Source organism: Drosophila yakuba, chromosome 3R, assembly GCF_016746365.2.
Source record: "Drosophila yakuba strain Tai18E2 chromosome 3R, Prin_Dyak_Tai18E2_2.1, whole genome shotgun sequence".
Classification (NCBI taxonomy): domain Eukaryota; kingdom Metazoa; phylum Arthropoda; class Insecta; order Diptera; family Drosophilidae; genus Drosophila; species Drosophila yakuba.
In genome coordinates, this window is record NC_052530.2 from 17,232,467 (window position 1) to 17,257,972 (window position 25,506).

At 43.0% G+C, this 25,506-nt stretch overlaps 6 protein-coding genes across 15 annotated transcripts in view; 3 read left to right on the forward strand and 3 right to left on the reverse strand.

Moving 5' to 3' along the window:
- LOC6537238 (soluble guanylate cyclase 88E) overlaps positions 1–8,351 on the reverse strand; it is a 36,242-nt gene extending 27,891 nt beyond the window's left edge. For 2 of the 5 annotated variants that reach the window (XM_039376439.2, XM_039376436.2), the window contains exons 1-2: positions 7,930–8,310; positions 6,540–6,786 (exon numbers count right to left, since the gene is read on the reverse strand). The gene's annotated coding sequence lies outside the window, so the exon portion shown is untranslated. Of the gene's footprint in view, positions 1–6,539; positions 6,787–7,929 lie in introns of all 5 variants that reach the window. The other 3 variants (XM_002097760.4, XM_039376440.2, XM_039376437.2) reach the window with 3 other exon arrangements.
- A 2,648-nt stretch (positions 8,352–10,999) lies between these two features.
- On the forward strand, positions 11,000–17,031 carry LOC6537240 (glycogen [starch] synthase). Of its 3 annotated transcripts, none has more exons than XM_015192735.2 (5): positions 11,000–11,133; positions 13,516–14,489; positions 14,985–15,852; positions 15,969–16,104; positions 16,596–17,031. In XM_015192735.2, exons 2-5 carry the CDS (start codon positions 13,516–13,518, stop codon positions 16,685–16,687), a joined length of 2,070 nt encoding a protein of 689 aa, XP_015048221.1. In that variant the 5' UTR covers positions 11,000–11,133; the 3' UTR covers positions 16,688–17,031. The 3 variants fall into 3 exon arrangements, with proteins under 3 accessions (XP_015048221.1, XP_015048223.1, XP_002097798.1); XM_015192737.2 differs by lacking the exon at positions 11,000–11,133 and adding an exon at positions 11,908–11,927; XM_002097762.3 differs by lacking the exon at positions 11,000–11,133 and adding an exon at positions 13,282–13,436.
- A 115-nt stretch (positions 17,032–17,146) lies between these two features.
- On the reverse strand, positions 17,147–18,866 carry LOC6537241. The gene is made up of 2 exons (XM_002097763.3): positions 18,764–18,866; positions 17,147–18,551 (listed from the first exon to the last, which is right to left on the reverse strand). Exons 1-2 carry the CDS (start codon positions 18,776–18,778, stop codon positions 17,328–17,330), a joined length of 1,239 nt encoding a protein of 412 aa, XP_002097799.1. The 5' UTR covers positions 18,779–18,866; the 3' UTR covers positions 17,147–17,327.
- Positions 18,867–19,352: 486 nt separating this feature from the next.
- Positions 19,353–21,595, reverse strand: LOC6537242 (mucin-2). Of its 2 annotated transcripts, XM_015192738.3 has the most exons (4): positions 21,403–21,595; positions 20,966–21,346; positions 19,706–20,869; positions 19,353–19,643 (listed from the first exon to the last, which is right to left on the reverse strand). In XM_015192738.3, exons 1-4 carry the CDS (start codon positions 21,512–21,514, stop codon positions 19,468–19,470), a joined length of 1,833 nt encoding a protein of 610 aa, XP_015048224.1. In that variant the 5' UTR covers positions 21,515–21,595; the 3' UTR covers positions 19,353–19,467. The 2 variants fall into 2 exon arrangements, with proteins under 2 accessions (XP_015048224.1, XP_002097800.1); XM_002097764.4 differs by having other exon boundaries at positions 19,706–21,346; positions 21,403–21,592.
- An 88-nt stretch (positions 21,596–21,683) lies between these two features.
- LOC6537243 (mucin-2) lies at positions 21,684–24,069 on the forward strand. Its single transcript, XM_002097765.4, has 6 exons — positions 21,684–21,865; positions 21,929–21,998; positions 22,542–22,601; positions 22,694–22,954; positions 23,078–23,740; positions 23,810–24,069. The coding sequence occupies exons 1-6, from the start codon at positions 21,782–21,784 to the stop codon at positions 24,001–24,003; spliced, it is 1,332 nt and encodes a 443-aa protein (XP_002097801.2). The 5' UTR covers positions 21,684–21,781; the 3' UTR covers positions 24,004–24,069.
- Positions 24,070–24,303: 234 nt separating this feature from the next.
- LOC6537245 overlaps positions 24,304–25,506 on the forward strand; it is a 29,290-nt gene continuing 28,087 nt past the window's right edge. For all 3 annotated transcript variants that reach the window (XM_015192739.3, XM_039376394.2, XM_002097767.4), the window contains exon 1: positions 24,304–24,655. The gene's annotated coding sequence lies outside the window, so the exon portion shown is untranslated. The remainder of the gene's footprint in view (positions 24,656–25,506) is intronic.

Below are 25,506 nucleotides of genomic sequence, written 5' to 3' on the forward strand. Positions count from 1 at the left end.
GGCAAACATATGTTGGCTCATTATCCTTTTTTTTTTAAGCCCTGTTTCTGGGCGCTTCCGCAAAGCTGGCAAAACGAGCGGGTGGCCAAAGGACGCTTCAAAACTATTTATAGCTCCACAGGATAAATTGTGGCGAAGGACTGTTTACTTTGACAATTTTTTCGGGGGGAACGACGCAGAGAATTTCAATTTTTCGCCGACGGCTTCATTAAATAAATTGGGATGAAAATCTCTGTCAAATTGAGTTCAAGTCCCCCCGGACAGTATGAAAAAATATTTATGTTGTCTCATTTGCCTAAATTTTACTTAAAACTTTAATGTGCATTCAAGAGCGTAGGCGCTGTCGGAAAAACACATTTGCTTTCAACATATTTTCCGGGACATTTGCGGTTTTCGCATTCGCATTTTTCCAGGGGACGGGGGAATTTTTCCGAAAATGCGATAACCTTGTGTAAAAAGCGAGCAACTACCACAATGTTGTTTTAGGTTTTTTTGTGCCATGAGAAATGCTTTTTGCTAACTCATGTGCGATGGCGGTTCCCAGTTTTATTTTTCCGTTGTTTCCGTTCTTATGACAGTGTAAATATTTCTCTTGGCCCAGAAAGAAGCAGCAGTGCCCCAGGTTTGTTTATAAATCTCTGCCTTTATTTGCGCTTTAGCGCATCAACTTAAATTAAAAGGGAAATAAAATGCTGTAAAGGAAAATGTTGCAAAGGACGCACAGCCATCTCCTGCCACAAAATCGAGTTGTGTACGAATGCATAGGGATCTCCGCCTTTCTTCCGCCTAATGTCCTTTTCCCACTAGGATTTCGTCCTGTGTGTCCAGTTCAGTGTGTGTTTCATACGCCCTGCTGTCAACGGTGATTAGTTGGTCTTAGTTGTGGGTCGTCTGCGCCAAAATGGAAGAGTGTTTGTTTGCTTGTTTATTTCCCAGCGTCCGTTTGTCTTTTTGCCGCCCAGCTTAGGCACTTAATTTCATTTCTGTGCGCACGTCGAATGAAAAATTTAATTCAAGTCAAGCCGCTTAAATGTCCTTGGGGACACTTTGCCACGAGTATTTCTGTGTGTTTCTCTGGTCGCTTTGCGGTTCCTATTTGGCATTGCTTCTATTTATTTGCTTGGCTACTAAATAAAATTTAATTTTCTATGCCTTTAAGAAGAGCGCCGTTTTCTGTGGCTATTAAGTTAGAATACTTTGTTTTCCGACTCTCTGATAAGTCAACATCCAGCATTATTTTTAGGACTCAGGATCTATTTCTCCTATTTTCTCTTTGGAAACCTGAATGCGGCGCAAATTCATGGCCTCGTAATTACTCCGAGGGAAGCGGCGCCTTCGTCCGCATATTTAAATTTTCCCCGCTAATTATTCATAATTGAAATAAGTCAACTGCTTAAAATTTCACAAAAAGTTTCGCCCACCTAGGGGAGTTTGTATTTGCTTGTGCTGTGTGTGTTTATGGCGGGGTTATTTTTCACGTCACAAGGACGTAGCTCCGGGCATAATACGGTTAACAAGCGGCGGGTTAACTTTTCGGCTTATCATAAATTATTCTCGACGGCTCCGAGCGAAAGTCAAGTTTCCTTGCCGCCGTGCCAGCGTTTTTCTTGTGATGTGGCAGGCACGCATCTTCATTAAAAACACACACGATGGAAATTAATGAGCGCCAAACGTGGCTCTGCAGCACCCTGACTCATTTCACTACCCCTAGTTACTCATCAGATTGGCAATAAACGGCGTGCCGACACGTGAGACAAATGCACATGAGTTTAGAGGCCCTTTTAATGGGCCTCCTGGCGGGCGGTTGGCTAAATAGAGGGCGGACTAGCTATTAACCTGACAGACACAGACACAGTCACAGTCACAGACAAAGACACATACAGAGATACCGGTGGGGACAGGATGTTTGTCCTTGGCTGAAATCAAATTAGCGCCCAGGCGGCAACTCGGAAACTCGGGCCAACGCTGCGTATACGCTATTCAATTGCGGCACACTCTGCGTATGCAAAATGCCCGTGCAGCTAATAATTTTGTTTTGTCGCTTCGCCCACTGCAGAGAAACTTTTAATGGGATTTCCTCTACAGCATTCCCTTTGCTTTCTCAAAGTTGACCAAGTTTTGCTTTAACTCTTTCAAGTCGGCCGCTTTTTCCCACTGCCAGAACTTTTCACTTTCCACGCTCTTTTCTGTTTACCTTGGCCAATTAAAGCGAGGGATGTAGGGCGAGAAGTTTTAAGTGCTAATTTGTGTCATCAGTGAAAATCCGAATTTAGTTGGTTGTTTTTAGAATGGTGAGGAGTGTGTTTTGATATTATTATGATACAAAGCCATGTTTCATCTATTTCTTTGACTTTATAGAAACTTCAAAGAGTTCACTCGCAACGCACTGCAATCTGAATCTAAGTTAGTTTTCATTTTAATAATGAGATATTTGCTCTTTTAGTTCAGTTCTCCTTCCATTCCAACTTTATCCATTACCTTGGACTAATCATTGAACAAACTTTCCTGGTCATGGTGCAGAGATCTCTCTATATTCAATCTTATCCCCCTGCAGATTGACTTTAGTTTCCATCAAGTTCCCAAGCTGCTGTAGTGTCAATCCAATCTCAGGCTTGGCAAACTCGTACCTCGGCATAAGGCCACAACTTGCATATTCACGGACTTCATTTCCGTTTTCCATTACAGAGGGAAAAATTTCATTTTCTGCCGCACTGATTGGTTCGGCGAACGGGCCTCGACATTGCCACTTTTCCCATTTCCCTCCTCACCTTTCTGGTTAACAGGTGCTCACGGGGAAAGTGGAAAAACAGAGGCATACTGCGGTGAGTGGAAATGGTGATGGTGGCCACCAGGTGAAAATGCGTGTATTTCGGCAGCTTGTTGAGTGTTTCGCTTTGGCTGCTCACGATTGTTGCCTCGGCAACCTGGTTCCCATCAGCATTTCTTACTTTATCCCTCGTTGATTGCCTTTTAATTAGTTGGAAGCTGATTATGCAAATCTTGCCACAACAAGTGCCATAAACAGCATATAACCCAGTGATATATGGCATCGATTTAGCGAGGTTTCTGCCCTGCAGACAAGTTTCAAAAGTTTTATGGCCCTGCCACGTCTGGCCTTAATAGCTAATGCTACAGTTAAGCCTTGAAATCTATTGTTGTACATGTGAGCCCCTTAAGAAATATGGTATTTGTAAAAAAAATATAATTCATATATGTAATTCTTTAAATAAGTAACTACCTTTTTGAAATAAAGTAATAAATGATGGCTTCTATAGTTCCCTAAAGTTCAACAAAGATTGCCTTAAAGCCAGTTTTAATCCACTGACATCGGTGTAAACTGTAGTTGCTTAAGCTCCCTGCAACCGCTCTCATTCCCCGTGTCCCTTGATTTATGTATATTTAATAATTCAGACTTTATCTCACCGAGCAGCAGACACTTTCTCCAGAGCCCGGCCAGAACTCACTTACTCATGTGGCTGAGCATAAAAATTCAGTACTCAGTATTCCGCTTGGCCGCCTACTGGCTGAGAAAGAGGCAGACATACAGACATAGTGGCCCGAGAAAGAGATGGCAATATCACTTACAGACATAAAAATGCAAATTACAATGAGATATGCTGCAGTCCAGATGGGAAAACCAGACGGGAAAAGCGAGGAAAACTTTAACACGAGGTTGGCCTAAAGCCGAAACCAAGAATGAATTACTGAAGGCCATCTTTTTATTCCGGCCAGATTATTAGCCAGAGCTTTGGGGAATCGGAGCGGTTCAATCGAATGGAATGGAAGGGGACAGCAGCCAAAGTTTCTGAAATGGTTTTGGCCAACTTTGCTCACAGATTTCCTTTGTGATTTTGCGCTTTTTGGCGCACATTACGAACACGTGCGCCATGTGATTTATTCAGCGGGTGTTCAAATATTTGAATAATTACAGCAGTGCTTGGAATCTATGAACCTGAAGTACTGCGACGACGAATTGTATCTATAAAACTCTAAAACTAAATAAAAATGCCACCAATATGGAGGCACCGAAGCTTGACCTTATGAAAATAAATGAAATTTGAAATACAGTTCAATTTCCTGAACTGCTTTCACCTTCGCATAATAACAGGAGGCATTTTTCAATAACAAATTGTTTTCATTCAGCTGCTGTCAATCAAGAAGTGTCGAAAACATTTCAATAAGCCAAGTTCGTGTCACCTGTTGCCGCAAGGTGAGATTGAGTGGCCATGTCAGCAGTTTAACAGTTCACTGAGCACACACGTAACAACCGAGAGGGACGGGTAGAGACAACCAGAGGGAGATGGCTATATGGCTATAGGAAAAAGGACCATCTCAAGTGTCAAATGTGCTGAACTAGAAAAGTTCCAATAAAGATGAAAACAGAATGGGAGGCGGTTCGAAATTGAATTTGCCTGAGGAGCATTTTCCCGGCTCACATTTAGGCCCACAATGTGCGCTTGTGTGTGTGTGTGTGTGTGTGTGTGTTGAGGCCAAGGCTGTTAAATTTTAACGTCCTTGCCTTCTGGCAATTTGCATGCCTGTGGTTAAAGTGCTTATCATTATAATCAACACCGGGGAAACAGAATTCATGCAACTGGAAGTCAAACCGTTTTATACACTTTCCTTAAAGAGTGAAGCGCGATTTGTCAGAGAGAAATAAGATATTATTTGGTTTATAACATTTTATTGGATGCATAAATAGTTAATAAGGGATTTTATTTATATCTATTTCACTGTAGGATATCATTTACTTCCAAAACTGTAATAAGGCCTTACAATTACATATTTTCTGGACGGCAAATACTTTTCTCAAATTTTACATTAAACTTATTTACTTGCTGAAAGTGCCGGAAAAAGTGCCTAATAATTTTTCATCACGAATCAAGGGTGGGGATTTCAGATTTCATTGTTATGAGTATTGTTGATGTGACAAGCTCATTTTACGTTTATTAACTTGACGAGCAACAAGGAGGTGTATTCAAGATTGTGTAAGCCTCTTTTGGCACCAAAAATATATTTTCGGTTTATTTTTGGTGGGCCAGCGTGACTGATAAAAGTGAAGCTCGATTATTGGTAACTGCCTACCAGTCGTGATGGCCAATTTCACGCGCCCAAAGTTCTAATATAGATATAATTATAATTAGCACCCACTATTTTTGTGTCGACTTCATTTCCTGTGTTTGCTGGCCACTTGACGATTTGTTTATATTCTCCAGCTTGATCGGGCTAATCGCATTGCTACTGATAAGCTGCGATGGGCATCAACTATTGACAGGCGATAAAAGTTTGTGGCTATATTTAGCGCACGTGTTCCCATAGTTTCAATAAAATCATATCTAAATGTGCTAGAAAACAGTTGGTATTATCTTTCATTAGCATAAACTTAAGTGGTGTTTTATGTATAGAGCCCCAAACATATTTAGTACATTTATCATGCTACGCCTTTACAATTTATACTTTCCTTTCCATAACTCAGGGGGATTTTCCGCACTTCCGCCCTTCAGACAGTCACCAAAATCATATATATGTGTAGGGATAGGGATATGTGTATAAGCCCATGGTCGAGAGCCCCCAACTGACAGCACATTCATCAGGACATTTTGCCTGCCTCTGCAATCCCTTTGGTCCTGTGTCACGCCTTTTTCCAAATCGCATAAAACTTTCACGCCATTTTCTATTTGTTTTCATTTCCTTGCCCCTTTCAGTTTCAGTTTGTGCCCTTTTCATATTGCTTTGTTTGTTGCGGCTTTTTTCAAATTCCTACGTCTCATCGCGCCTTCAGTGGGGGAAATCCTGGCAAAAAAATCAGCAACGGAAAAACAATAAAAATTGGAAAGACTTTTCTCGCACCGAAACTCATTTGCATAGAATTTAGCTGGGCTAAACCAGAATGAAACTTCCCCCATGCAAACGTCTTGAATGATTTTCCTTTTAAAGCACATTTGACTTTGGCCTTTATTCATTCCTTTATTTTATGTTTTTCATAAAACTATTTATGAAATGCCGTTCAAGAAGTTTCTTTTTTCTTTCTGACGTATATGCCACATATGCGATTTTTTGGGGCTGCACTTTGCTCTGACCATCTCTTATGTTTTATGGCCAGCTCAATGGCTCTGAATGCACAAGTCGAATCCGCCGCCTCGTAAACATTAAAGTTCCAAAAAAAAAGGCAATCGAAAAAAAACAGAACGTTAATGCTGTGGAATGGAATGCTTTCAGCGCCATTTGGAATAAATCAATAGGGGAGCTGATAAATCACAGTTCCGCTCATTGATTAGCTAACGATGTGCCAGTAATTTCTTGTTGGGCGGCAAAAATCTTCAAAACATTCAATTAGCTTGGCTTAAGTATTTATTAAGGATAACACAGAAGAGGCAACATGAATTTTAGATTTTTGTTTATTTTGTATTGGTACATCTTCTTTTGCTATCTTAAAACCAACTTTGTGTTTCAAACTTTGAAGTTATGCCATTCTTGCGTTGCCCCAGTGTTCCATTTTCATTAATTATTCTAAGTAAATCAAGTTAATTTTAGCTTACCAAACGTTGCTAAGTTCCTTACACTTTTGCGGGCTTTCTGAGTTTGCTAAATATTTAATGTGGCACGTTTCTTAAATTTCACTTTGCCGCCTCGCGAGTCGCGTCTTTACATTACACGCACATATACATGCATATTTTATGTGTCCTGATGCTATTATTTTTTTTTCGTTTTTTATTTACGACATTTAATTTTATATTTATGTACTTTGATTTTCATTACACGATGCGGATTTGCGGCCCGCTTAACCTGCTCAAGAAAACAAGAGAAAATAGAATGTCGGAATGAACAGGGCGTACTCGTACATATTGTACGAGGATTATGGGTCCGCGCTGCTCATATAATTCGGTTTTATTTGATTTGATTTCATTTTTTGCTGCGTGTTTTTATTTCCGTTTGGTTTTAGCGGGATTCAAACGTCTGCGGGCGGCAATTCCTCAGATTTGAAGGCGTGACAACCAAATTATTGCCGAGATAAATGAATCTCGGCTCATCATATAAAGCGATTCAGGTTGCGTTACTTGAATGCTGAAAACTCCTAAGAGCTCTTCAATTAAATTGCCTGAAAATTTGCTGCTGCTCTCAGCATAACTTGAGTGAACTTGTGCCTGGCCTTTCCTTCGCTTTTCTCGCACACTTTGCAGCTCATCTTTGCTGTAGGCAAATAAGCCTTTGTCTTTCCACACAGACGTTGAAATACCCTAACATATTAAATAAGACTAAAAGAAGTGAGTTTTGTTTAAATGTATTATAAAGGAACGTTCGAATATACGTTTAAATTTAATAAAATAAATGATATATAATTAAAAACAAATCTATTTGCCACACAACCAATTTGTAAAATGTATATTATATAATTTCCTTAAAAGTGCAATTAAAACAACCCATGGCCAGGGAGTATAAAACGCCTATGCCTCGACTGACTGCTGAGTTATTGTCTTTGAAATTTGGGGTATTTCAGTAAGAGCTCCTTTGCTGCTGTGTAGCGATGTTCGCCTAAATTAATTACGCAATTTAACTGGTTTTGCCTACAAATCGCATTATAAAGTGGTTTTTGATGTTGCCCCTTCGAGAATTCCACTGCGGCAGGTGCAACGGGGCCAGAGTTGTGCCACCGCTTGAATTGGCCTACTGGGCGTATGCTTAATATTGAAGCAAGGCGCTTAAAAAACACATTAATTAAAGCTGTGTAAAGTGCGTAGGGGAATTATTAACATCATTAATTATTGTCAGAGATTTGGAAAATTTTGTTTTGCTGGTTTTTTGTTAACTTATAAATCTTTGTTTCTAATTCGCGGGTTTTTTTGTATTTCCAATTTAATAGTGTTATGAGCACATGAATCTGTTATAGTTTCTTGACATTATTAAGTTATTCATTTAACAAATGGTTACCAATTTAAATCGTGTCTTTGTTTTCGTTTTTTTTGGGGGTTTTCGTTATTTCAATAATTATTTTATCTTGATTTACATTCAACTTGGCTTTAAACCGATCACTATTTTGAAGCTCAGTTGAGAAGCGCGAGGACAACCGACTGCCGCCAGTGGCGAATAGTAAATGACAGGTTTGTCCCTTGTCCTGGAGATAGTTGGGCCATAGTATTTGCGACTAGTTGCCACTCGCTGGTGAGTTATTAAAAAGCCAACAACTGACAACGACAACGACAACGATAACTACAACGGAACGCACTTTGAATATTTTCCGAGCACACGAAGGATGTGCGCTCGGAGTTCAGGACACGCAGCTCGGAGTTCGGAGCCCAACAAAACCGCACGCAACGTGCAACAGCCGCCAACTGATGGGCTTCATGTTCATCTGCCATTGCCAGGCAGTCACCCACACAAATACCCCCAAACACAGCCACACACACACCCTTACGCACTCACACAGATACGCGGCGTTTGTTGATAACAGTTTTCGAATTTCGAATTCGCGTCGTCAGCTGCTGTGGCTTCTGTTTTTGCTGCTCCCGCTGCTGTGGCGCCTTTTTTGTGTACAAACACTGTCAGCATCCTCCGGCTAGCACCACCCACAGCAGGCGCCACCCAACAGCACCACCCACCAGCACAACCACGTTCACCATGTTGCACGTTCGGTATGTGTAAACGCATGCGCCGCGCAGTAGGCAACACTTTTTACACAGTATTCATGCGATTAGAACGAAGGCTCTATGTAATGCACATACCTTTACACAGTTGTTATATATAAGTTTTGGAAAATATAATATTATTATTTTTCAAAATATATGATAACTAATTTATGGGTAATATTATTTTCTAGGAGTTTCAATGATATCAGAGCTGCGTATCGTATTTTTGATGATGAATATGTTCTTCAATTATAATAAAGTGTTTTTTTAGGATCTTATGTGGCAAGAAGATGAAAGTAATGAGTATCCTTTGGTTGAGATCATTAGCCATCACTAATTTCCAGCTGTCTTGACTTCTTGTGCCGCATAAGCGCAATCAACGCAACCTCGACTTCTTTGGGAAGCTTCTTTCGTTGTTATCTTTATTGTCCTGCAATATTTCGACAGCGGGTGTTTCGGCTGTGGGCGGCTTGGTGGCGGGTGTCATGACATAAATTAGTCACATTTCAGTGTTGGACGTCCCTTAACCTTAAGTCGGTTAAGTTGGGCTCCAACTCAGTGACTTATTCCAGAGCCGAGTGACTGGAGTTCACGTGCCTAGCCATGGTCACTAATGAATTATGGCCAACTTTTTAATTAAGCTCTTTATGGCGTGGTCAAGGCGTTTGGCCTCGATAATTCCCGTTTATTTTCGAATTCCCGTGCCATTTAGTTTTTTTGTGGTTTTTTTTTGATGATAGTGGCAGTTAAGTCTGAATTATGTTAAGCTTAAACGTCGCTTGTAGTAGTCTTTAAAATTGCTATATAGATACACAAATAGATTACACAAATAGTTGCAGCAATTCAAAAACATTTGCTTAATTAAAAATGCACAGCGCACATTTATTTATTTGGGCAAGGAGCCAACATGTAGCATTGTCCTTGACCCTCGAATATTCCGAAAAATGTTCGTATTCCCTGGCCACAGAGATAAGGCAGTCATGAGTGTGACCATTACGACTGTGAAGTGTAAGTGTGTAAATGTGAGTCCTGGTGACGATTGTCGCTGCAGGAAATTGCAAAACTAACTAAAATCGGAGGAACCGGAGGAAGAGGGCCAAAATAAGAGGGTGAAACAAGTGAGCCAAATGCAATCCGAAATGATTTACAGTGAAATGGCAAGGATATGTCATAAACATAAAAGTCGGCGCTTTTCACATTGTCCTTGTGCCTTTGTGTCTGTTATCAATGGTTGTTTATGAAGGACACAAAGAGCAAGTCGCTTCAAAGACATTGAAAGCAGACGAGTGGTCTGCGAGGAGTGTGAGGCAGGGCGCGAATAATAATATTAATGTCCTTTGACCTTGTGAACCGTCGAGAAAGTCAATTGATGCTACAGACTTATTTTTGAATTTTCTCTATGCAAAGGAACTCTGTCTTGCAGAAAAGAATGCATAAATGATATTGAAATATTTGCGGTTACTCAATTGACCCAGTTATCCTGCTCCATCCCTCTCTTTCTATTCGTAAATGATTGCCTGTTCTTCACACTTTTCAATTAATAAACATAAAACGCAAGCTCGAAATGAAGGAATGGAAATTGAAAGGCGACAGGAAAGTTGCGTGTCCATCTTCCAGTTTTAATTGAGGTTAAGTGAGCGGACATTAAATTGTTTATAGAGCAAGGTTACGACAAACTGTTCAAATTTCTGTGAAATATGGCTTTTGTGCGAAAACTGAAGAAAATTCAAGGTGAGCTCTGACGGTGGACTGTTAAAGGATTTGGATCAAGGTAAGATGGCAGCTAAAAGCAAATATGGGATTGAAATGTGAAAAACAAAAATAGAATAAAACTTATTTTAGGCAAAACGTATGAAATGCATAATATTATGTTTTGTTTACATCTACATTATTAAGATTTTACTTGTGTCCTGGTACTAAAATATGTAACAGAGAATGGCATTAGTATTTTTGTTTCTTAAAAAAAGCGCAAAATTGTTCGGATGTGATTGTATTGATGGATGATCATAATATACTTCAGTATGAATGTTCTAGACTAGCGCAACTTTGAAATTCCCGCCCTAGGGCGAAATACAAACTTTTTTTATACAGCTGGCAATGCTGCTTGCGCTACTTGCTTACGTTATTTGAATACAAACAAAATGGGCGCTCGTTTTTGAAAAGTGTGCCTAATGGAAGCTGAAAGCTCGACAAAATTGTCAATCGAATTACACATTTGGCTATTCAAGTATATTAAATGCTTAAGTACGTGCTTGCTAATATTTGAATTTCGAGAGGAATATTTTGCCGCTCTTCGTACGGTCACTTTATTCCTACAATATTTACCTGGCCGCTCTCTCTTCTTCTCCTTGCGCTCTCTCCGCATTTCTCTCTGCGCAAACTCCCACTCGGCAGTGCAACAACAAAAACAAGAACTCTCCCGGGTGCCCATGGATTTTCTTTTTGTTTTCGAATTCTTTTTCAGTTATTCGTTTTGTTTCGTGTGGCCAACAACAGCGACGGCTCTAAGGTGATTTTATTTCCGAGATCGGGGGACTATATAATTCGTAGACGTGCGCGTGCCAAACTTAAAGTTATTTCCACACACCAATTGATGCACATTCAAGCAAACAGCGTTATCAGCGGGATTTTGTTGCATTTTGCAATTGGCGCCAAGCGGATGCTGTGGAAACATACGTTATCAGATTTTTCGCACTACCTGCTGGAAAAGTGATAAACGCGAAACATAAACAAAAAGCGTTGATAAGCGTTATTAGCGTTATCAATGCGCCGGCCGCATGAAAATACAAATTCCTGGCGTCCTCTCTCCCACTCTCTTCCCCTCTCTTTTGCCCACCTCAGAGTGCAGCAAAAACAAAATTATCAAGTTTTTAAACTTGTTGAGCGGGTTGAATACGGCAACAACAATTTCTAAAACAACAAAAATATGAACAAAACAATAACAAAAAGGGGCGCAAGAAGCAAACTATACCAATAATGGTGAACAATTTTTAATGCTCTCCCTCTCTCAGCAGCACGCCACTGACCTTTATTTGACTTTTAGCTGGCAATGAAAAAATATCTCTGCCTGCCACAAACATACAAACAAACACACACGTACACTTGAGGTTTCTCAGCTGCTTGCCGCTGTTGTTGTTGTTCTTGCTGTCGTTTTTGTTGTTGTTGTTCTTTTTGGAGTTGCGTTGCAGCAGCGCGTGTGTGCGGGTGCGAGCGGGAAAGAAAATTAGAGCCTTAATTTTCACCTCTTTCTCCGCAATTGAAAAAGCAAATTATCAAGTGCAAGAAGTCGACAATTGTTCAACTGTTAGTAGTTGTGCCAAAAGGTTTTCCTCACTTTTACTTTTTCTCGCATTCTTTCGTTAATTGCTTTCAAACATAATTCTGAGTGAGAAGTGTTTGGTGCGAAGGAGACAAGTGCAATCGAGTGACAGCCAAAGAGATCTCTTCATACGGATACAACGCCCTCTAGCGGTGGATAATGTGGATAGAGTCCTGAAAAAAGTGTTACAATACAAAGATATTCCAATTCTCTCTAGCCCTGTGAAATCGTTTGAATATATGTATAGTAGATAATATTAATATGTATTTACGACAGTACAAAGGTAGTCCTAATAAATAAGGGTGTAATGCGATGGCTAAAGAGCGAATTTCCCAGATTTACACAACATTATTCAAATCCTGATAAATGATATCCGATTAATACAGAGCCGGCGTAGAGAAAGTTAAGGCTAGAGATTAAGGCCCGTATTTTGTTATATCAACGCAGATAAGATATTTAGTATGTTAAATGATTTTATTACCTCGAGTTTCGTTGCCAATTGATATTTATGGTTTCTTCGTTTGCCAAGGTCATTCTGGACAATGTTCAATTAACAGTGTAACAGCACCTTATGACATCAACTTGAATAAACCTGAACATAAATATTTTGGAAAACTGAATAAGTAGAAGACGAATTCTGAGTCGTCAGTACTAAATGCGAATCTGACGGCTTCGCCATTTTTCCTCTCAATTTGTGACGTTGACAATTGGAACATTTGCCAAATTTTCATGAATACATATAGAGCGGAAAATTGGCAAACTCATCTTTGCTCACCAATCAGGCTGAACATTTCCGACATCCGACATCCGAAAATAGACCTTTGCGCCTCATATATAGCTATAGAATTATGGCACGTACATAAATGACCGACTGTCAGGGACATGGGCGATGTCGCATAGCAGCGCTTATCAGTCCATAAACTGCAGCGATGCAACTGCACTCGCCTGATAGCGGATCGATCGCACCTCGCTGCGTGGTGATGCAACAAATGCCGGCGTGTGATGACAATGAATACCAATCCCAATACCAATACCAACAGCGCCGACATCAAGTGCGGTCGCTGCACTGCGAGAAATGGGGCGTTTCTTAACAACATAGGTTTCAACTATTCACTCTTTTTTTGACCGATCACAAATTAAAAACATATGAGTTTAATTGCTTGGACGTACCCAAGGCTAATTCCGTTTTCTCGTATGTAGTATTTTATTTAAAGTAATTATTAAACTCATAGATGTATGTACGAAGTATAGGTTTTGGCTTAATGTAGGAGTGTAAAGCGATAAGGAATCGCTGCTTGTAATGTGGGTCAAGCCGGTGGCTAAATTTAGTTGACACTATCAGTCCGCATCGAGAGCCTCAGCGGAGAGGTTCAGCAACAGATCAGCGGCGCCTAGATTATAATAGCATCCCATTCCCCCAGCATATCAAGAAAATGCGCAGACAGCAGTCCTACCGATTCGAGGACAATGAGTCCACCTCCTACGCCCTGAGGGTGGGGACTAACTCAAGCCAGCACGAGGAGCAGATTATACGAAAACTAATTGCATTTACTTCTCGTTCCCTCGTTCCAGATGAATCGTCGCTTTTCGAGAGTGGAGTCCGGGGCGGACCTGAAGGATTATTTCGATCGAGGTGACATCGCCTCCCGGGAGAATCGCTGGAACTTCGAGGTGGCATGGGAGGTGGCCAACAAGGTGGGCGGCATTTACACGGTGATCCGGTCGAAGGCCTATGTCTCCACCGAGGAGATGGGTGAGCAGCTGTGCATGATGGGTCCCTACAAGGAGCATTGTGCCCGGACCGAGATGGAGGAGATGGAATTCCCCAGGGGAAATCCCCTGCTAGATGCTGTCAACTCCTTGCGCTCGCGAGGCTATAAAATCCACACCGGTCGTTGGCTGGTGGACGGAAATCCCCAACTGATCCTGTTTGATATTGGATCCGCTGCCTGGAAGTTGGACCAGTTCAAATCGGAGATGTGGGAGAAGTGCCATATTGGAATACCTCATTTGGATATCGAGACGAACGATGCCATCATCCTGGGCTTTATGATTGCCGAGTTCCTGGAGGAGTTCCGCAACTTTGCCGTAACTTATTCCCAAAACAACGAACTGAGTGCCCCGAGGATTGTCGCCCACTTCCACGAATGGCAAGCTGGCGTGGGTCTCATTGTCCTACGTACTCGTCTGGTGGAGATTGCCACCGTGTTCACCACCCATGCCACATTGTTGGGTCGCTACTTGTGCGCCGGCAACACCGATTTCTACAACAACCTGGACAAGTTCGCCGTGGACGAAGAGGCGGGCAAGCGACAGATCTACCATCGCTATTGCCTGGAGCGAGGTGCCACCCACTTGGCTCACGTGTTCACCACCGTCTCGGAGATTACGGGCTACGAGGCAGAGCATCTGCTCAAGCGCAAGCCGGACATCATCACGCCGAACGGATTGAACGTGAAGAAGTTCTCGGCCATCCACGAGTTCCAGAATTTGCATGCCGTTGCCAAGGAGAAGATCAACGAATTCGTGCGGGGCCATTTCTACGGGTGAGTACACCATGCCGAACTTCAAGTTACCAGTTCTTCAGTCTCAGTTATCTGCATAAGACTGCAAGTAATAAGTTTTCGAGCTAATTGGCAATGACAGTCCACAGAATCTTAGCTCATTTTACGGTACAGATGAGATTGTATTATCTGAAGGAACTGTTTTGCGGAAATGTTTTTAATATTCTACACCCTTGAATAAAGGTTAATCGATAGAAACATGGCTCTATAATCTACGTACATGATTATATGATTTCATGTCTATAGTAATTTAATGTTAGCATGAAACTAACGATTAAAAACAATAGGGATTATATTGATTTATTGATTAGGTACATACAAGTAAATTTTGGTGATAATCAATTCATGATCAAAGGTAATTATATTGCTGTCCTATGCTTGTATCTTAATCTGACAAAATGCTAGTTCAAGTTGTGTAGTAATTAATAATATTAGTAGTCGCTTTGTTAAATCCAAGTATATTCTCTATCGCTATAGCCACATTGACTTTGATTTGGATAAGACCTTGTACTTCTTTATCGCCGGTCGCTACGAGTTCGGAAATAAGGGAGCCGACATCTTCATCGAGGCACTGGCTCGCCTGAATGCGATGCTGAAGCACGAGAAGCCGGACACCACGGTGGTAGCCTTCCTCATCTTCCCCACCAAGACCAACAACTTCAACGTGGACTCGCTGCGAGGACATGCCGTGATCAAGCAGTTGCGCGATACGATCAACAATGTCCAACAGGCCGTGGGCAAGCGGATGTTCGACACCTGCCTGCAGGGCAACATCCCCAATGCCGATGATCTCCTCCAGAAGGACGACCTGGTCAAGATCAAGCGTTGCATGTTCGCCATGCAACGCGATTCGATGCCGCCTGTTACCACGCACAATGTGGCCGATGATTGGAACGATCCGGTGCTATCCTCGATCCGTCGTTGCCATCTGTTCAACTCGCGCCACGATCGCGTCAAGATGGTCTTCCATCCGGAGTTCCTCACATCCACAAACCCTCTGTTTGGAATCGACTACGAAGAGTTTGTCCGTGGCTGCCACTTGGGTGTCTTCCCCTCATACTACGAGCCCTGGGGCTACACTCCCGCCGAGTGTACGGTGATGGGAATTCCCAGCGTAACCACCAATCTGTCCGGTTTCGGCTGCTTCATGGAGGAGCACATCAGTGATCCCAAGTCCTACGGCATCTACATCGTGGATCGCCGCTATATCGGATTGGAGAACAGCGTTCAGCAGCTGTCCAGCTTCATGATGGAATTCTCCAGGCTGAACCGTCGCCAGCGCATCATCCAGCGTAATCGCACGGAGCGGTTGAGCGATCTGCTGGACTGGCGCACCCTGGGCATTGTTAGTATTCATTGGGTTTACTTACATCCAAAGCCGCAGTAGCGTGCAAATATTATCAAATCTGTTTACGCCTTTCTAAAACATATTATTACCGATGACACCATTTTTATTTGCAGTACTACAGACAGGCCAGGGTTAAGGCCCTGCAGGCTGTTTACCCAGACTATGTGGATGAATTGTCCCTCTATGGATCGAAAAACAACTTGATCTTCTCGCGACCGCACAGTGAACCTCCCAGTCCGACTTCATCGCGTAAGTGGCAGGAAGAAGACGCAGATCGCTAGAAAAATATATATGTTTGATCCAAATGAACTCAACACACTCCAATGTAAATGCATTTTTAAATACTTTTGCTGTACTTGCGATCAATAATATTTTAGTCGTTACCTAGTCTCGAATAAAACAGCTCTTGGACATTCCACTTTGTACTTTTACGGTCCCCGTTAAGTAATAATAAACGTTTAAATGAATTCCCAGCCACTTGTTAAATTATGTTAAATAATCAAGTCCAAAAGCAGGCTGCATGTTAATATTTGCATTTATGTTCGTGAGTGCAATTCTATTATATTTACTGATAAAGCTGTGAAAAAATGATTGAATACTTTTAGACAACTAAAGTTTATAGCAAGCAAATAAAAATGCATAGACCTTGAAGGCGGAAACGAATATATTTAACTTATGAGCGACTATGCTGTTATTATAAGAAATAAAAATGCATTGTCTAATAAAATGTTTATCACCAGGCCACACCACACCAGCTCCATCGGTTCACGGTTCGGATGATGAGGACTCCGTGGACGAGGAGACCGAACTCAAGGAATTGGGCATCAAGTAGAATAATTCGCTAATGGAAGCCCTTATAATTGTAGCGAACAAAGCAACTAAAAACAACAGACGCGCAATATTACCATAAGTTCCAGTAGTCTTGTTCCACCAATGTTCATCGAGAAGCCCGGAAGCCTTCGAAATTATCTACCTGCAATTGCAATGCCAGAACAAATGTTTTCACATCTAATCAAATTATTACATTATGTATGCCCAGATCGCAAGCGTAAGCATTCGAGCAGGACGAGTCCAGATTTTATTAAACGTTGTTTAGTCTATAAGGAGAACGAGGTCTCCCCGCCCTGTCACCCTGCTCCAAACCCTGCCTATCAAATAAATCGTTATTTAAAGAAATATTTTGAAGTATGTTAATACGTAGTATATACGATGTGTATGTATGTATGTTTGTAAGGCTGCCTTGAAATTAGAACTTCTTATCAATACTTTGGAATCCAAAGAAGGGAATCACTTAGTTGTGTATTAAGTTTGCAAAAGCATTTTTATTCGGTAAAACATGTACAGAAATGGCGAGTTAAGTAGTAGTAGTTACATGAAGAATTCTACGTTTTGGTTACTGAAAAATACTTATAGATGCTGAAGCAAAGGGCTTGCAGAAAATCTCAAGAGTTTGTGGCTTTATCTGGCATCGATCAGTGGTTTTTGCTATTGCGTTTGCTGTAAGCTGATCGCACAAAGTGGCGGCGGCTTTGACGGCGTCTCCTTCGCTGGACTGGAACGTTGTAGTCGTCCCAGTCCCCCTCATCGACTGGTGACTGTTCCAGATGTCCAGGTGACCCCTGCTGAGAGCCCTTGGAGTCCTCCGCGCCTAGGCATTTTTCGAGGTTGTCACATAAAATCCATCCATCACCTGAACCTGCGTGGGTCTCTTCATTGGTGTCCACATTGGTTTCGTCCTTGTTTCCATAGTTATTGTTGTTCATGGCCGGAAAATTGTTAAAGGGTGGATATGCCACATAGGGATTGTACATCCAAGGCGGATTATACATGAGTGGAGCTCCGTATCCCTGGAAGCAGCCTGCACACTGAGCGGGCAGGCCATTCTGCAGAACGTATCCGTAGGGATAATTGAGACACTGCTGGCAAGTAGAGCGTTTCACCCTCGCCGGCTGACCGAAGTCTCCATTTTGGCCTGGATTTGGCTGGCAAGTGAAGTAAGGCCAACTGTTGCCAAAGTATTGACACGGTGCAGCTTCGGTGGACTGCCTGTGGTGGTTTCTCCTCCGACGGGGCACATATTCGAGGGTCTCGTGGCACTTGTCGGAGTCCTCGGCGTCGCATTGCACCACTCTCTTGGCCAACATAACTCGGGCCTGACACTTTTCGCCACAGACACGCTGTCGGTTTTTCTCTCTGCAGTCGCGACCACCCTGCTTCTCACATTCGCGATCCAAACGCACCACATAGCAGCAGGATCCCTTGTCAGTGTATCCCAGTCCGAAGCGTCCTCCCACCTGCGAGACATTCTGCTGCACCTGCACATTGACCTCATTGCGATTCTGGATCTGGTGCTCGATTATATTGTTGATTTCGTTGTTCAGCCGAATAATGTTGGTCGTATTAATAGGCGTCTGCGGAGGTGCCACTATGTCTGTGTCGTTTATGCCCTGAACCATCAGCGGCTTGTCGTACAGCTCAGGGCACACAGGACACTCGTCCTCGCACTTCTGTTGGCCATCGCAAACGTTGATGCAATTGTCCCGGTTCGTCTGGCATTCTTCGTAGTCCCGGAGAGTGGGCTGCTCGTAGTTCTGGAGAGGAGTGTGTACCACTATTGTGTTGTTCTTAAGCTGATCCTCGGCGGTGGCGCCAAAGCTCAGCAGGTGGAGTAGCCCACAAACCACTAGAAGTTGCAGCTGCGAAAATGGTTAAGAACACAATTAGAGTATTTGAAAGAGTATTTTTTTAAGAGCCAGGTCTTGTTAAAGCCAAACACACGACAAAATGACTTCATCGCTGTATTTCAATATATGTATATAGCATTCCTTCTACTCTTAATTTACTACTATCGCCAAATTTCATAACAATCACTGGGAGCAAAGCGTGATACCGGTAAATTATTACTCACCTTGGAATGTGGCATTATCGAGGGATTGATTGCCTCTTCGGTTTGCTGCCAGTTTGCTTCGGCGTCTGCTGTTGCGGAAAGTTGAGTGCTAAATGCAGTGGTTGGCACCACTTACCCACCTCGAACCCACCTTCGAAGATAAGTTTAGATAACACTATCAAGGAATTGATTGCTGGCGAAGCTTTCACTCAATTGCCCGCCAAATCACTCGCCATTTCATGGTTCACCCAGCTGCACCATAATTATAGGCCATGCGAACGATTATCAAACAGATTACTATGAGACTGATAAGGATTTCGCACTCCACCGTGCGTTGCCAACGTACTCAGCATATGGTAACTCCCTTTAAGTCTTAGTCCTATATCTACATAGATACAAGTACATCCGCATTCCACACACTTAAGTTCAGCATTGTGCTGTCTTGGCGCTCGGAATATTGGGATATGACGCACTGCTTCATATCGATACTTTGCCCTGTGACGTCAAGTCATGAAACTATTATCTACAAAATAGTTTCAAGTCAACCGGAATTGTGAGAGAATTTAGGTGTCGAATGGGCTGATGTTTATGTGATTATAAAAAAAGATTATTATTAGAAGTGGCATTTCTTTAATCATTTACTGGGAGTGCCTTAATTGCATAACGATAAGCATTTCTTGGAGGCATTCTTAAAATTCATTTACATAATTTTCCCCTGTCCAGTGTTATGCGCTCGGAACCCATCCATCTTCCGGCCGGCATCCGATTTGACCAGCGTATTGGGAGCAGTACTGGGCCTGGTCATAGTAGGCACAGTTGTGGGTGCTGCACTTGTAGGAGTAGCAGTACGAGGAGCAGGTCGAAAACTCACCCAACGCACAGCCACTGCAGTCGTAGAAGTCTAAAGTGGAGAACCAGAGGAAATTAGCTACTATAAGCAATGGGTTTAGTATTGATACTCACTCTGAGGCTGCTGACATGCGCCATAGCTGGAGTGGCAGCCCTGAGCTGCCCAGTTGGGAGGGACGACCAGCATCTGGTTGTTGGCCTGCGTCCAGATGGTAACTGCTGGCGGAGTGAGCACCACCTTGTTGGCACTGCAGAAGGAACCGCACTGCTGCTGGCTCCTGCTGAAGCACTTGTACCCCACCTGATCCATCTGGTTGGTGCAGACCCGAGGAGCGAATACCTTGCAGCAGGGCCCTGAAGGCGGCTGCGGCGCCAGCACTTCCTCCTGATCCTCTTCTTCCTCAGAGTCTGGTCCTGGGATTGCGATTGAGGCATTTACCTTGACGTTGTTAACATTGTTTGTGACCAGGTGGGGCAGAGCTCCAGGCAGTTGGTGAATAGTGTTCTCTATGTGGATGTTACCGAGCTCCAATGGCTGTGGTCTCGAGCACCGGATTCCCGTCCAAACATATCCGGCCGGACAGCGCGTCCGTATGCAGCGACCTTCGGAGTACAAGGCACCTTCTCCGCAGAAAAGTAGACGGCAGACACCTTTCACCAAGATGGTTCCCTCTGGACATCGCATAATGGGAGCCGGTGGGGGTGGCGTAGTGTCTGGGATTGGGGTCGGAAGATTTGTGGTGGTGATTTGTGGCGGTGGTGCTGGATAGGGGGTTGGTTCTGGTTGTGGTGCAGGAGCTGGTTGTTCAGTAACACTTGGGGGAGTGGTTGTGGGTTGAGGTGTTGTGCTAGCATTGTAACTGGGAGCAACTGTAACTGGGTTTTCCGGAACCACTGTAGGATATTGAGGAGTGTTCGGGCAACCGGGAGTACCAGGAACAACCGGAACCACTATAGGATTTTGGGGAGTGTTGGGATAGCTTGGAGTACTGGGAACCACTGTGGGATATTGAGGAGTATTTGGACAGCCTGGAGTACTAGGAACCACTGTAGGATTCTGAGGAGTATTTGGACAGCCTGGAGTACTAGGAACCACTGTAGGATTTTGAGTAGTGTTGGGGCAACCGGGAGTACTAGGAACAACCGGAACCACTATAGGATTTTGAGGAGTGTTTGGACACCCTGGAGTACTAGGAACCACTGTAGGATTCTGAGCAGTATTTGGACAGCCTGGAGTACTAGGAACCACTATAGGATTTTGAGGAGAGTTGGGGCAACCTGGAGTACTAGGAACCACTGTAGGATTTTGAGGAGTATTTGGACAGCCTGGAGTACTAGGAACCACTATAGGATTTTGAGGAGAGTTGGGGCAACCTGGAGTACCAGGAACAACCGGAACCACTATAGGATTTTGGGGAGTGTTGGGATAGCTTGGAGTACTGGGAACCACTGTAGGATTTTGAGGAGTATTTGGACAGCCTGGAGTACTAGGAACCACCGTAGGATATTGAGGAGTATTTGGACAGCCTGGAGTATTGGGAACCACTGTGGGATTTTGAGGAGTATTTGGACAGCCTGGAGTACTAGGAACCACTATAGGATATTGAGGAGTGTTGGGGCAACCGGGAGTACCAGGAACAACGGTAGTCACTGGATTGGATGGATTGCATACAATTCCCGTTTGACCTCCGCACTGGTAATTATACACGATCACGTTTATAGTGGGGTTGCAAGCGCCGTAGACATTCACCTGACCTGGGATTTCAAAGATGTCATCAGTGGAATGGTAACCGCTTCTAAGTCGAACTTACTGCTTGGGCAGGGATTTGGTACAGAACTGGTGATAGCCCTCGCTGGAAATAGTCCAAGGCAGATTAGCAGCAGCAGCCGCCGCAACCAGGTACACTCTTTGCGATCAGACATTCCGATTTGAACTGAGCCCGGCTCACCGATTACGGATCAGGAACAGCTGAAGCCGAAGCCGTAGCCCAAGCGACCTTCACTGTTATCTGGAGAAGGTTATCGCAGCGCCAGCAATTATGCTTCCCATTCAAAACCATCCCAGTGAGCTAATCGCCGGATCGGTTCGGCGCTTCGATTAGTCTCTTTTAAAGTGCGGAACGCGGTGCTTCGCGAATCTGTGTCTCAGATCCGGGAGATACACTTCTGAATATCAGGAACTTAAGCAGCATGCTTGCGAAATCATTGGGATGGGCTCTGGTCGCCTGCCTGATCACCCTTGTATTCCGCAGAAATGCTCAAGCAGACAACTCGGTAATTGAATGTGGCTTAATGTGATGAGTGGTGCCTATTCTTATGCCTATTATTTTCCTGTAGGATCCGACATGTCCGCCGGGATATCAATATATCAACGGCATGTGCTACAGCTCTTCCGTTTGTCCATCAGGTAAGAAATCTGACAAATCATTAATCGCGTTGTATTACAAAAAATTATGTATACGAACTGGTGCCCAATTTAATCAGCAGCTCGTTATGACTACGAGTGTTACTGAAACTAATCAATGAAACTGAAAACATTGATAATTTTTAAAAGTATACGAAAAACAATTTGTCAAACTATAGGGTGTTTTTTTTAGAGGTGTACAACTTTAAATTGCAATGAAACAACGATGGATTAATCGATTGACATGAGTTTTATTTATCTGAAAGATTATCTTGTGGCATATGATTTCTGGCATCTGACTGTCACAACTGGACGTCCAATTTTCCTTGACTGTTTCCAACATTAATCGAATTAACTGCTCTGATAGACGATGTTGTCCACGATAAAATGATAAATTGCCAAGCTAAACTGAGAAAAAATAACTTGACAGCCATACAAAAACAAATTCCTTTAGAACGCATCAATAGATTTATTATACATACAAATCATTAAAGGATTATATTATGGTTCTATTATATACCCTTTCTGTTCTTTTTTGCTCATTAGGATATCACTTGCAAACGGATGGATCGTGTCTTCCCCAGACAAACAAAAAGTGCCAGCCTGGTAATAATCGTTAAGTTACTCCTGGTAGCTTAATGGAAACTGTTAAACCTTTAAATATTGAAATTACAATTTCGCTATATGGTTTGTTTTAGGGTACTTTCTAAACGTTGACGGTCTGTGCTATCTGACGAATCCTAAGCCGTGTCCGTTTGAATCCACTACAACTACCACATCAACCACAACAGAGCCCACAACGACAACAACGGAACCAACCACTACAACTACAACGGAACCAACTACTACAACAACCACAACAACAACGGAACCAACTACTACAACAACAACAACGGAACCAACTACTACTACAACAACAACAACGGAACCAATTACTACAACAACCACAACAACAACGGAACCAACTACTACTACAACAACCACAACAACAACGGAACCAACTACTACTACAACAACCACAACAACAACGGAACCAACTACTACAACAACAACAACGACAACCCCTGAGCCCCCTCCAATTCCTCCTCCCGTTATTGCAGAGCTTACTCGCTGTCCACCGGGATCGATTTTCTTCGACGCGCAGTGCAGGAAAATCGTCTGTTCGGAGGGTGAATATTACGCTGGGCGGTGCATTTCATCGGCGTGCCCAGCGGGAACCGTGTGGTACCAAAAACGCTGCCAGGAACCGGGATATATCACGACAATCCTTGAGATTGGCAATGTGATCCACAATGAGCACAAGTACTCGGTGACCAGCGAAAACATAAATCGTGTGGAGTACATTACATCTGCACCATATGATCCCGATAAAGACAAGACCTACGATTATAGTACACCTGCAAATGTCCCAGATAACATTGTGGCCCCACCAACAACCAGACGACCCTGGATATATCCCAGTCTAAGACCAACTACGGAGCAGTCTGTGATCGATGAAGTGTTTCCAGGCCGTAGCCCTCCACCGGAATGCTGTTTTGTGAAGAGCCCCCGCATCTGCATCAACTACGCCCCCAATTGGGTGTGCTCCAGCAGGGAAAAGAAGTTCTGCGATGCCAGAGTGTGTAAGGCCCCAGTAGTATATCTCAAGCCACCGAAGATCGTATATGACGAGAACCAGAAGCGGGTAGTAATGCCGCCCAATCCGCCCCTTATGGCATGCAGTACGCCGGATTGCAAGGAGAGCGGTGAGCCTTAATTCCCATGTGGGATTAAAAGCATGTTTGAATCATTAATACTCTTTTGCGTTTCCCCAGACGCTTTGGATTGTTCTGGCTGCAAGGATCATCAGCGGGATAAGTGCTCACCGGGCTGCTACAGCTACTACTGCCCCAATGGAAGCTGCACCTTCATGAATACCGAGGACTTTTGTGCTACTTATCCTGGCGAATTTGGCTGCAATGCGAGGGACGGCTGTATCTGGGATTGGTGCAATAAGAAGTGCTACTAGCTACTAGAAGTGAATCAAATCGTACTTTTTTCTACCTAAATAAACAAAGTTAAACTTTCAAGATAATACGTCACAACTATTGCTTCTAAACTTGTCCGATAATACCCGTTTCGAATTCAAATTTCGATAAATAGCTAGTACACACTCCCAATTTAGCAAATGCACACACCCTGAACAGACTTCTGTCAACTGACCAGCTCACGCTCTCTCTTGTGTTGCTCTCTTCCGTTTGATAACAGGTATGCTTTGCCGATAAGTCGATAACGACTGGGGGCTGCTCCAGCTGTTGTCGCCAGTCTCATTTTGTTTTTGCATCGCGAGCGGGACGGTCGTCGAATCGGATTCAAACTGGAATTCGGAAATAGCGGTATAGCAGAGAGCGGGCGTTTTTGCCTTTCTGTGTGCTTTTGAAAAAAGTTTGCTTGATAAAAGTGTAAAGAAAGCGGCGCCGCCAAGTGAGCTCGAGTGTGTGTGCGTGTGCTTCTGTGTTTTTGTGTGTTTGCAAATACAAAAGTAAAACAGCCCCAAAAGCAACTACAACGTCTCGGGTTTGGCGGCGACAGCGCAGTAGCAGCGACGCAGCGGAGCAGTAGCAGCGCAGCGGCAGCGACGTCCAGTGCATTTTGGTGCAAACTAATTGTTGTTGTGAGAGGTACGCTATGCTCATATGTGTATGTGTGCGGGTGGGTGTTAGTTGCAGGTGTGTGCGTGTGATTTGATTTGCTTTTTTGTTGTGGTTTTGTCATCTTTTCGTCAAGTAATAAAAACAAAATAAATGCAATTTGTGTGAAAATTATTAAATGCATGTACAAATATAATGTTTTAGTAGCAAAAAAATAATATTAAACAGCATTCAAACTCAAAGTAAATTTATAAAATAAAGAAGTATAAAATGTACATAAACAACGACAAATTGTCAAGAGTTAAATTAAACAAATACACGAATAACTTACACAAAACAGCAAAAGCAAAATTTAAAAAAAATCATATTTAATAAACCGCATAGGGGGCTGTTGTATAAGCATTTGTTTACATAGTGAAAAAGCCCATAAATTCTACAATTCCCCCAGCAGAGAAGTGTTCTATCTCTCTTTCTCGTCGTTTGTGTTAATTGAAAAAAAAAGTCAACAAACTTCCTGTTTTTTATACGTCTCCCTCTCTTTTCCGCACTTTTCATAACTGTTGCCGCAGACAACAAGAGTATTATTGTGGCAGTACCGCCTCGCCCCCTCTCTCCTAAGCCCTTTCTTCCACCCACAAACTCTCTCTCTCTCTGAAAGGGGAAGCGAAATGTGAGAGTGTGTGTGTTGGCAAGAAAGTTTTATATTTGCTTTTGTGATTTCTGCCTGCTGTTTGATATTTGCCAGAAGTGCGGGCGCCGAAGTTTTTAGTGCAACATTTCTCTGCTCCAGCGGGAGCTTTTATAATGTGTGTGTGCGCTATTATTAAAACCCCCAACGCTCACACACACACAGGGCCGTGTGCATGGGGCAAAAAACTATG

Excerpts from the sequence above, each read along its gene's own strand:
- LOC6537243 (XM_002097765.4), top strand. The coding sequence starts at position 21,782 with ATGCTTGCGAAATCATTGGGATGGGCTCTGGTCGCCTGCCTGATCACC. Across the intron at positions 21,866-21,928 it reads ATGCTCAAGCAGACAACTCG|GATCCGACATGTCCGCCGGG; the intron begins GTAATTGAATGT and ends ATTTTCCTGTAG. Across the intron at positions 22,602-22,693 it reads AAACAAAAAGTGCCAGCCTG|GGTACTTTCTAAACGTTGAC; the intron begins GTAATAATCGTT and ends GGTTTGTTTTAG.
- LOC6537242 (XM_002097764.4), bottom strand. The coding sequence starts at position 21,514 with ATGTCTGATCGCAAAGAGTGTACCTGGTTGCGGCGGCTGCTGCTGCTA. Across the intron at positions 21,347-21,402 it reads ACCAAATCCCTGCCCAAGCA|GTCAGGTGAATGTCTACGGC; the intron begins GTAAGTTCGACT and ends TTGAAATCCCAG. Across the intron at positions 19,644-19,705 it reads CGCATGTCAGCAGCCTCAGA|ACTTCTACGACTGCAGTGGC; the intron begins GTGAGTATCAAT and ends TCTCCACTTTAG.
- LOC6537240 (XM_002097762.3), top strand. The coding sequence starts at position 13,377 with ATGCGCAGACAGCAGTCCTACCGATTCGAGGACAATGAGTCCACCTCC. Across the intron at positions 15,853-15,968 it reads ACTGGCGCACCCTGGGCATT|TACTACAGACAGGCCAGGGT; the intron begins GTTAGTATTCAT and ends TTTTATTTGCAG. Across the intron at positions 16,105-16,595 it reads TCCCAGTCCGACTTCATCGC|GCCACACCACACCAGCTCCA; the intron begins GTAAGTGGCAGG and ends GTTTATCACCAG.